The sequence below is a fragment of the Rhodnius prolixus genome, unplaced genomic scaffold (assembly GCF_049639745.1).
Source record: "Rhodnius prolixus isolate KJV_2025 unplaced genomic scaffold, Rpr scaffold_4, whole genome shotgun sequence".
In the NCBI taxonomy this organism is placed as follows: Eukaryota; Metazoa; Arthropoda; class Insecta; order Hemiptera; family Reduviidae; genus Rhodnius; species Rhodnius prolixus.
The window spans coordinates 41,681,529-41,693,784 of NW_027411614.1; the positions used below are offsets into that span (position 1 = coordinate 41,681,529).

At 28.6% G+C, this 12,256-nt stretch overlaps 1 protein-coding gene across 3 annotated transcripts in view; it reads left to right on the top strand.

Annotated features, from left to right (window-relative positions):
• LOC141455765 (KH domain-containing, RNA-binding, signal transduction-associated protein 2-like) overlaps positions 1-8,354 on the top strand; it is a 39,601-nt gene extending 31,247 nt beyond the window's left edge. For all 3 annotated transcript variants that reach the window (XM_074131124.1, XM_074131125.1, XM_074131126.1), the window contains exon 10: positions 960-8,354. In XM_074131124.1, coding sequence (XP_073987225.1) covers positions 960-994 — 35 coding nt within the window. In that variant the 3' untranslated portion in view covers positions 995-8,354. The remainder of the gene's footprint in view (positions 1-959) is intronic.
• Positions 8,355-12,256: the final 3,902 nt, after the last annotated feature.

Here is a 12,256-nt window from a genome sequence, read left to right on the forward strand (position 1 = left end):
GATTTATTTAAAGTTTTTTTTTAAATGGAATAGAATTAAGCTGGAAGATCCGTTTCATCTTCTAATACTCAACAGATTTCATCAATTCCCTTTGAGCTTCTTCCAGTTCTAGAGAGCACGTAGCAGGGAAACAGATGGTTACCTGCAGTTTTGAGTGTCCAATAAGCGCTTTGAGTAAAAAAAATGTAATTTATATTGATCCCATGCTTGATCATCGAACAGTATTTAGAATGTCAGCGCAAAGGCATTCTAAATAGTATTCCATCAATAAGCATGAAATCAATATAAATTAATTTTCTTTTTTTTTAATCTGAATTGAAATAACACTTTTTATAGGAATCCAAAATAAAAATGTCTTTTAATCTGAGAACACCCTATCTTCGAGACGACTAATTAGAACCATTTGTAGAGTTCTAGAGAAATATCGTACAATAATTCAAACATGCAAGACAATAAAGCTCTTAAATTTACCACAGCCTATGAAATATCTTTTGAAACAAGAAAAAAATTTTCTTTCTCATCTTCAGGAGAAGGTTGTCATTTCATTTGTTGTCTCCACCATAAGAGAAGTGCAGCTCATTTTGAACATCTTCTCGTGCTTTTTAGTTAGAACGTTTCACTGAAAATCAGAAAGTTTTACTTCAGTAATTCAATTAAAAAATTCACAATACGAAGAAACCTTAACATTGTTCGTTTTAAAATTTAGACTACGAACAATATTTAAATAAAATCAAACTTTTAAAAGCACTTTTTAGGAGTTATAAAGTTTAACAAGGATTCAGATTAACTTGCTGCGATGAATTAAAAAGTTTCTATTAATTGAAGATAATTAATTAGAAATCTTTTAAAGATAAAAGTTAATTTATTTTTAAATTTTCTTGATTCGTTTAAATACACTAGGTACTTGATAAAAAAGATATATTATATACATTTTTCTTACATTTATTTTTTACACACAGTAAAGAAAACGCTGCGGGTTTTGTTGGTGGATTGAAAGAAATAAAACAAGATTGGCAAGTGCCCGCCCTAACCCACCAGATGGGTTTCTTTTAGAAACACGGACCAATTATTGTTAAAGAAAAAAAGTTTTTTGTTTAAAGAAAAAAAAGAAAATTAAAAGACGTGATGTGACAGAGAAAAGGAAGAATGTACAAACAGAAAACCGTACCAAAATTTATTTTATTTTTTAGAAAATTTCCAAGGTTCGGGTATTTGAGTTTTATTTTTCTTTTAATTATAAGAACAGATCTGTTCCTCAAAATGATGATTATGCTGAATTAATCTGCCTATCTGCTAAATCACTTCTTCTTAGGCTTTAGATAGTTGCATTAGGCTGTGGGCAGATATAATTTGCATAACAATAAATTCGTCTACATCTAACCACCTAATATGCAATTCTTTGTATCAATAATTAAGCTTAGCTTTGCGAACCCTTTCAGTCCAATAGGAGATTACACATGGTTGCAAAAAAATTCTATTTCTTTTTGTTTCTAGTTTTTTTGTTGTTACGCTTTTTTCATTTCTGTGGTTTACACTACCACTGAAATTCCCTTCATTCGGTACCTCTAGAGGTAGTTGTGGCGGGTTGTTCTTTATGAACAGTTGTGTACAAGTCAATGTGTAGTTGGCAGGGATTCTTCTAAGCAGCAAACTTATGGTTCGCAAACTTTCATTAGACAAAAATGAGTAGTGAAAGAAAAACAAACCAACATAAAACTCTCGACGAGTTTTTTCACATGAATGTGCTTCAATCACTTCATTTCCAATAGTTTTGGCGTCGAAATCATCTTTGATTGCTTCATCCCCTTAATCTCTTTTTTATCTTTTCTAAATTTTCCTTCACAGATTTTCCAATTTCATCTTGTTTCCATTTTTGTTTTTGTTTTTCAGTAGTACTTCAATTTCGTTAACTCCTTATCACAACCTAGATACTGCACTCTCTATTGGATTTGCACCCTGCAAATTTGCAATTTTTTTTAGAACCAATCAATAAATGGCCTTAACTTTCCATTCCGAATTTCTAGCAACGCCACCGATAGATGAGAGTTACTCAAAATCTCAGTGTTACGTTAGACGTCAGCGTCTAACTAACTAACCTAGCCGGACTAGTAATTTCATTTTGTAGAAGTTCTTCGGTAGTAAAGTTCTTTTACCTTGAAATTAATGGCGAGGCACATATGGCATGTGGTTTGCTGTTAAGCGATCCTAAGCCGCTCAACGTGTGAAATACTGCCAACCCTGCCAACTAAGTTGCTCTAAACGTCTCTTCTTTAAAATATTAACTTTCTTGTTTTAGCCCTTTCATTTGCACATTCAAGAACATAGAAGAAAACATTCATATGCATCTTCTATGTTCTTGAGTTCATGATTTATTAGTTTAGGGATAGAATAAGAGCTATACTGCACTGAGATGCCCAACCTCTGCCATTGTTATTATTAAGATATTCTTGATTTTCATGAATATCAACTCAAATCCTTCTTTTTAAGAAATTACATACTGAATCGTACAATTTTTTTTTTTAGTTTACGTTTGTTAAATAAAATACTACTTCCATGTTATTTAGATCTAATCTTCCCTTAAGCTAATGTAATTCTATTTAAATACATTAAAAGAAAAAGAAAAACTCAAAATAATTCCCGGACCACAAATTATTATTATATTAAGAATAAATAAAAGGAAACTACCCGGGCCAATTTGAACAATGGACCAATCCGGAATTGGAAAAAGAGGAATTTAAACAAACCAAAAAAGAAATAGATGAAAATAAAATGATGAAACTCATATAATTTAAAAAAGTTAAAAAAAGGAAAAGAAAAAAAGAAAAACTTATTCATTAACTTATATTATATAAACAATATTTATATTAGTAATATATATATAAATATATTTATTATATATTGTGTATAATAAAAAGTAAATAAAGGTGGGTTTTTAAAACTTAAATACTTAAAACAAAACAAAAAATTTAGAAAGAGAAGTGATCAAAAAAAACAGTATGCTCAAAAAAAACAAAAACAAAAAAAATTTTAATGTGTCAATATTTGTGAAAATACAATTTTTTTACGGATGGCTAAGCTGAATACAAAAAGAGAGCTTCTAAGTTCTTAGTAAGGTCAAATAATGAGGTTCATGTTACTTGCTTAAAGAGAGTTGTTCGTAAAACATAGATTTTTGTATTATTTATTTATTTTTAAAGTTTGGATTTTTGAACAAATACAAAATTAAGAAAAAAAGAAAGAGAAACTTGTGTGAAAGAACAAGACTGTCAGCTCCTTGGTCAGCCAATGCCAAAATCTCTAGTTATTAGCCTAAACAGTCGCGCCACTTTTCCCGGCCACAATTAGATTTTTTTTTTTTAAGAAAAAAAGTCTTGATAAACAAATCGAGGCCCAGGGGAAACTGGCTCGACAATTTGTAAAAAAGGAAAACAAAAATATAAGTATATAAAAAACAAAAAAATAATTAGGAAAACACTGAATAATAATTATATAGAATATATACGGAAGGCAAACATTAATTAAAACATTTTTAATAAAGATTTACTAAAAAAAGAAAGAAGAGAAAAAGAAATAAAATATTAATAATTAAAATTTTTTTAAAAAACGGACTTTGAAATTGAAAAAAACCCATCTGAAAAGATTATTAATTAAAAAAAATAAATTAAAAAATTAATTTAAAAAAATACTAACACTACTACTACTAATACTACTACTAAATGTTGTATGATTAAATGAAATCGATCAATTTAGAGAATTTAATATTTTTTTTTTTTTTAATTTGAGTTTTCTTTAAATTTTACAAAAATTAAAATCATTTTCCTCCGGTTGCTTTCTTTCCTCACGATTAACGCTTTTGGTGTTGTAAAAAAAAAAAAAGATGAATTTTTGGTGTTATTTGGTAATGGTAAAACATTTTGAACATTTTTTAAAAGGGAGTTGGTAATAATTAGATAAAATAATTAAACTGATAATTAGTTCTTATACTGTTTCAGTGGTTTTCTAAGGACCTAAATTCTTCACGAATTTACCGGATATGGTTTTTTAAAAAATACGTTATTATTATAACTGCTCTGGTATATCTATGTCGCAATGCTGCACAATAATAGACAAATTGGTGAAAACCTAATGAAAATTTTAATAGATTAATTGAAAGCAGCTACCACAATGGTTCAAAAAACGAAATCTAAGTACCTACATACCGGAACACATGACCATTTTAAAGGGTGGTAATCGGGGAACTGAATTATTATTTTTGGAGCAGGGTAATTTAAGGTAACACGAAGTAAATTTTCATTTTAGGGACGAAAGAGTTGATAAAAAATCTTTAAACAGATTACGGAGTTTTTTTTTTTCAATATAAAACTAACTTAAACACCACCACTTTGTTTGGGTGGGGAGGTTGCCAACAATCACCCTCCAAGATACCCCACATCGCCTTGAAACTAGGTAAGCCGGCCTAGAAATCCAACTTTAAATACTGGTCCCTAATAGCAGGAGATCCTTGATACACATCACGTTCAAGCAAACTAAAGATAAAACTGGATACGTGGAGGTTAACTTTAGTACGTAATCTCTGCTTTGGGCCCAATCTTTTCAATAAGCAATACTTTTAATTCTTGACGTAATAAAACGGTAAACCATCATTTCATTTTTGAAATTTGTCTTGATTTAAAAGGTATATTTTTTTATCAATAGGCTTATTGGTTTTAATAAAGAGATGGTTTTGAGAAAATAATCCAGTTAGTTTTAAAACGAAGAAGTAGCTCCTTTGAGTGATCACTTTACACCTATAACTATCTGATAAGTTTAATTCATTTTTAATTAACTTACAGCTTCCGGAATATGAGAGGAAATTATATCCATTTAGTGTGACTGGAAATGGACTACATGTTGATTCATCGCAAAATATAAATCTATTATTAGTATCATTTCTTTGTCACTGGAACAAATAATAAAAGAAATCAAAAGTTTACCAACTCCCATATAGTGTAATCTGGTAATGTTTAAAATAAATAAATAATTAAAAAGAGTAATAATAATGCTATTTAAATAAATAAAGTAGTATTGTACTAAACCAAAATAAAGACGGCCTAGGAATAGGGTGATTTATGCACTAGATGAGATTGGAGGTTAGCTTTGACCTAATTTATATATGTACTTCTTATATTTGTATTTCATGAGCTTTTCTTGGAGACCTGTAACTTTTACAAACAGTATGAACATATCCAGCAGGATATATACATTTTATTTATTTATTTTAAAGAAAAAAAAAATGAAAAGTTACAATTCTTCGTAAAAGCTTAAATGCAAAGCTAACATGGTTCGTTATTTTGTATTTTATGCAGGAAATGATAATGTTGTCCGGCGATTTTTATAAAACAATAACTATTAGATAGTTTATTAATTTAGTTTTGCGAGTAAAATAAAAAAAACTAGAAAAACCCGCCATTAAGGATTTACTATTCCTGGTCGTCATGTTAAATAAAAGTCTTTTTCCTCTTAAAGTAGAACATTAGAATAAATTTTTAAAAAATTTAAACATTTCATTAGCAATACAGTAGATGTAATGGAAATTTGTTTTGAAATTTCAGCGAAGGCAAAAAATAGTGAAAAATTAAACAAATAAATAAAAAAGAATTACTCAAAACTTATCCAAATAAAATTTGGAGTAAAAAAAGGTACGTTTTCGGAGAGTATTTTATTTTTCTATAAGATTTATTAGCGGCAAAAAAAAATAATAATGACTCTATCAATCAATTAAGAAATTATTTAAACATCTTTGTTTTTTCATTAAATCGTTATTTTGAAAAAACAATAGTACAAATCAAAATCATAACATTTGAAGATTTAAGAAGAAAAACCGGATCGCTTAGATTCACTAGACTTTCTGTCTAGATTGGTCTAACTTAATTACAATCAACCCAGTGATTCTGAATCTATAAAGATGCGGAATTTTGAATTATCTTCACAGTTTTCGCGCTAGCTTAACGTAAAATAAATATAACTATTACAAACATATACACTCAAATTGAAAATGTATATATAAAGTAAATAATCGAGATGTTATAATTGTGAACTTAATGGGAATCTGCAGATGACTGATCGGAAGTCGGAATAAAGAAATGAAAGATTATGTATCGTTATGTAGATGTTTTAAATCGAATCGTGGATAATTTGTCTCACAAAAAAACGCAGACTGCTGAAAATATTTTTCCACGTTAAAAAAAAATTGTGTCTTTTATTTTTTTTAATTAAATTAACATTCACAATGTTAGTTGCAGAACAGTAATATAATCATCTCTAATCTGCTACAGAAATTATCGAGACCATCACAATACTCTTTGAAAAACAGGGAGACAGGACAGATAAATTTTGATCTTCTTATTAGTTTACTACTCAACAATTTAAGGGGACCATTGAAGTTTTTTCAGGAAATAATATTATTAAAATGTACAAAATAGAACCATAATTTGGAAAATAAATAAATTAATTGATAGCTTTAGCTACAAATAGAAAACGGAATTTCGATTAAGAAAGAAGATTTTGTTCACTTTAAATAAATTAGGAAGCAAATATCACGATGTGAAGTAGAAGCTCCTCAAGCTTGAACCACATCACATAGCTTTTTACGTAATTTAGAATGAAATCTTGGGATAGATTAACCCGTACGTTTATCTGACTTTTTCCTTTTTTCTGTGAGTTCTCCTGGATATCAATACGGTGTTCTAACTGACATTGAAGATGATCCAAGTATATTCAATAGGATTATGGCTAGCCAGATCTCGGTGTAGGCATGTGGTAGCACTTTTAGGCAATAGATTGCGCGTACCATAGCCTGTTACGGGTACCTCTTTATTACCTTCTAGTAGTGGAATGAGCTTACTGTGCGCTTGTTGGGCGTGCCTCAACCGATCCTTGGATGGGAGTTTAACCTTATCCGAATGTAATATTTGATTTGGGTCACTCCACACTCTTAACATCGATTTGAGTAATTCCATTGGAATTCTGATTCATCTGGACATTAGCAGCGGTTCCCAAACCCATTCTATTTGTAGATGTTTGAGGGGTGCTGTTAATAGGTACTACAGTCAAATCTTCTTCTTTTAGCTTACTATGTTCAAGAAGACTATTTCTAACGAGAGGTTTCTGTAAATTTATCTGTAACACTCGAGAAGTTTTTGTCAACAAGCACAGCGAAGTTTTACGAACTCGACGACCCTATAAAGAGAAATTAGCACTGCCCAATGTTCGATAACGCAACCAATCCTTTTCGACAATGTGTGACTAAAGGTTTAGCCTTCCTCCAACTTTGCGTTAAGGGTGGTCCAGTTCTAGAAGGCTAAAACTATTCGAAGTTCTCGTAAGTAGGTGCACATAAAAATTATTCTGTTTTAATTAATATTTGAATAACACTCTATTAAATTAAATTTAAATAGTGATCTTAAAAAAAAGTACACAGATTGTTAAATAATTTAAAATTAAAATGGTTAGCAAACATAAACTAACACTCTTCAGTCATCCAAATTATGTATTATATCACCTTTTAAAGCAAGAGTTTAACTTTTATATTTCTATTTAAACTTTGATTACTATTTGAATATGAAAGATACATTCACCTAACACTAATTCCAAACGGTACAAATGTAATGGTTAAAATAAGTTATTATTCGATCGGGTTTATGAATTACCGATAATAAAAGAAAAACCAATTGCGATGACTTTATTAAAAAATAATACCTAGGTACTTTAAAATTAATAAAAACACCCTCCGAAAACGAACCATAAGAATATAAACTAAAATATATTTTAAACAAAACAGAGTTTGTCTTCCCTAAATATGTTAATAAATTTATGAATTTAAACTTGTTTATTCTTCTGTGTTCAAACTACTCTTTCAAAAAAATATCTTCCAACTAAGCAGAAAAGAGTGTCTTTTATTTTGAAAAGAATGTATATTTAAAAATTGAAAAGTTAAAAAGAAAAACAAAACAACGAACATTATTGATTTTCCTACTGAGTCTTTCAGAGAGTTCAAACCTGTTTTTTTGTTGTTTAGACAAAACAAAAAACTATGTTTGTTAATTATTAATAAAAACTATTGATGTTTGTATGGATTTTATAGAAACATTTTAAAAAAATGAATCAAATAGTTTAAAAAAAGAACCTTAAAAGGGCATATATCGCACGTAATTTTCTGCGAATGTTTAAAATATATTTGAATTTGTAAATCTTATATAACTACGTTAAACAAGAAGACAGAAATGAAGAAGAATTTAAACAAGAAACAAAACAAAAAAGCAAAATTTAATAAGTTAAAATAAAACTCTTATATTTGAGCAATAACTACTGTGAAATTTGTTAATGTAAATTACATAAATTACTCCTTTTACCTTCCTTAATAATTCCAAATATAATTATTTCAAGGCAATCCTTCAAATATCCCACGACATCTTATTCAAATTGTTTTCTCTCAGTAAATAGTGGAAGTAGCTGAACACAATCTAACCGTTCTTTTCATCACATTCTTTACAAATTTAAAGATGGGACGATTACTCCTGAAAACGAGATATTGCATAAAGTTAGTAATAGTATTATAAGCTATCTAGATCGTTGGTTCTCGTAAGCTGTCTTTTTACAGGGGTCTACACAGTTTCTAAGCAACTTAAAAAAAGGTATAATAAAAAAGCAAATATCCATGCATCCTATATAAAATAAACAATCAAAATAAATCATAATAATAGCAAATTAAATAAAAAATTAAGATTGAATGACAAAATCCATAAATAAATAAAGCAGGCTTCCTATAGAAACAAACTGAAAAAGAACTTGATATTAGCCGAGTCATAAAGTACACAAACTAATGTAGAGATTAGCCATTTACTATAACGTGATATCTATAAAATGATCTTTAAGCAACATCAAATGAAAAAAGAGAAAGCAAGTAGGTTATAAAATGAGATTCAAAGGTTGAGGTGCAGCAAAATGAGTGGACCCACCTGGCACTAGTGATGGACAAAAGGACTAATTCGTATTTGTAGTATAACTCGATAATGATAATAATAATAACCCTTTAGAGTTATTTAAATAATTATAAAAATAAAATTATAATTGATACTATTATTATTATTAATATTATTAACATATTAAAACATCTACAATTAAAAATATCTGAACTCAGATAAAAAGAACAGAGATAAAATAAATGAACTTAGGTGCTTTTCCCAGCTCCTTTTCTAAATAATAGAGTACACATTATTTATTTCAGCTTTGATAACTTTAAAAAATGTTAACAAAATTAAATAATTTAAATTAATTCTGTCAGTTTATGTTTAAAATTCTCCCTTAAATTTTTCCACTAAAAAACAAACTCAAAATTTGAAACTACAATCAGCAAATTTAGAAATTCTAACTTAATAACCAATTTTAGAAAGAAGTAGAAACTTTACGGGTTTATACATACATATTTAAATAGATTATCACATAGTAGTGTTTATTCGATTGAAATTGAGAATACATTTTCACAAAAATCAGCGTCATAGTTTATAGTTTTCAACACTCTCTCTGAGTTCGAGTATTGCACATATTATCTAGATGTTGCTCTCCAGAATACTAAGACTTATTAAACTACCTTCACTGTATTTCAAAAGTGCTACCGTTAGGTGTAGGATGCAAAGCCACCTTCCACTTTAGATAAATAAGTCAAGTTCCAATAGATCAATTCTGATTGGTCCAGAAATGGAGTCCATCCTCATTAAAAGTACACTTGAATAATGGTGTATAAAAAAACCTATTTCTTAATTATTTAAAGGTTAATAATTAAAAATCATTTTACAATAAATTATTTTAATTTTATAACCAGAATATGAATATTTTTTTTATAATTACCTAATTTTTTTAAATAAGTTAAGCAAATTAGATGGCATCACAAGTACAGTTCTGTTTCTCCTGGTGGAATGAAGCCCTTCTACGCTGTAAGTGTTTTTTATTAAGATTAATATTGAAAATTTTAAAAGATGAAACTAATTCTAATTAAAACATTCTGATGTTGCTACAAGCTTTAAAATAATTTATAAATTTTGCATATTTTCTCATTGATGTGTCTGAGAGACAACTGTTTAAACAAATCAAATTAGATCAAGAGAAAATCCAATATGGCGTATGAAATTTTCATTTTTTTTAAATTTATTTTCTACAGTTTTTATAAACTTATAGTTGTTTTCTTTCATTGGTTAGTTTATTTAAAAAAAACTAAATTGAAATTTGAATTCTTCATGCATTTTTTTCAACATTTAATGAGAAAGTGGAGTAAGAGACATTTTTATTTTTTCAGCGCTGGTTTACGGGCTTTCATTATATTAAGGACACCAAGAAAATGATACTAATTTACCATAAAATTCTTTAAAAATAAAAATTTGGTTCCCTTCTAAAACGTTTCATGTATAACGACCGTCTGAGAGGTATTTACAAGAAATGTTCATTTTATACAGTTTGGTATAGTTTACATAAAATACACCGAGATTTAAAGAAAAATCATTAAAAACAATCACGATTGTGGAATTTTGGTCGCTATGGTAATCTATTCTTATGGTGTAATTAACTACAGTCCCAACTGTATTAAAATTTGAGATTTCTTTACTCCCAAAAATTTTTTAGAAACCTCATCCTCTGCCTCAGAAAACCTCAAAACGTTAATTTCTGGTTGAAAACTCAACATAGAAAATTAAAACGATCACAAATTTCTCGTTACCATTAGTTACTGCAAGAAAAAATAAATAAAAAGCAAAACTTACTTATGACTGATGAAATTAGAATTCAATTATTGGATCCTCAGTCAGAATCTGCCCAAATTAATTTTAATATCCGTTCATTTGAAACAGAAACAACAAACTTCAAATTATAATTCACAGAACACTTTAAATTGCATTTTACTTCGTCACAATCACATAGAAAATTGGATAATCGGGGTTTTATTATAAAGCTGGGTACCTCCAAGTAACCGTAAAATGAGAATTAAAATAAAGTAATAATAAACAAAATAGCTCAGGGAATAATGCACGATTTCCCTCTCCAAACGGTCTTGAATGTTGCAGTTGTTTGTCATTCTTTAGAAAAATGTTTATTTATTTCTTTCTGACTAAATCCTTCTTAGTATACCTTAATTCAATTAACGATGTCCTGTCTGTAAGTAAAATGTTAGAAAACTAATAATTTTAAGTACAAATATTGAAGTTAGAAGTTATAATTGTACATATTTTTTCCGAACTTCCAACTTCTTTATTTTTACTGAAATTATAGTTTGTAAAACCGTACATTATTCCAGAATAATACTTAAAATGGAAGCCTATCCTCATCCTACTGCAGAAAAAAAAAAATCAACTTACAAATAAAAGCTGTAGATTAGAATTAGCACAGCAAATCTAAAGAAAATCTTAAAAAGTGAAAAAATCGTGAGTATTTCAAGGCTTTTTTTTTGTGGTTTCCGAAGTGTGGGAAAATATTAGTGGTTAGAAGGGCTTACAGGGCTTCAACTTTTCCGGGGAAAAGTTCCATGCTCTCATTTTTTTGTCCTCATTTAACATTCACGTATCTGCTCCCCTACATTTGTGGTTCCTGAGGGAAATGTACAAGCAACAGTAAAAAGCACACACACTTCAGCCGGAAAATCCCACTTTTTGTTTTGTTAATACTTCCCTTTGCATTGGAAAGTGGGAAGAAGTGAGATATAAAGACAATCCAACCATTTTTCGCTCCCTCTCTAACACTTATTTTGCAATGTTCATTTTAAATTTGTTTACTAGTCAATAAAGAAAAATTGTTCATGAAAATGGAAGTGGCAGTAACAGGCAATGTGTATTGGTTTGAAAAATTACTTGGGCTGGCCAAAAAAAAGTGTATACTTTTCATCTTGTAGTAATAAATGAATAGGAAAATCATTTTTCTTTCATTGAATGGGTAAGGTGAAAATTGTAGGGCTAGATATCCCATATTTTCTAACGATTCAAACTTAAAAACTGCATGCCAACGACATCTTTTGATTTAATGTGAAACTATAGTAATGAGTAGTGCAATTGTAGGACACTACACAGGTATTATCAGAAATGAAAAGCTCACTTGTCTTTTTTACTCATTCAATAATTTATAAGATTATAATCTGATATATAATATATATATAGAATTATATATATAGAATACATAATATGTATATATATTATACAGTACATCTCTCTCTCTCATCAACACAGTGAATACAAAAAAA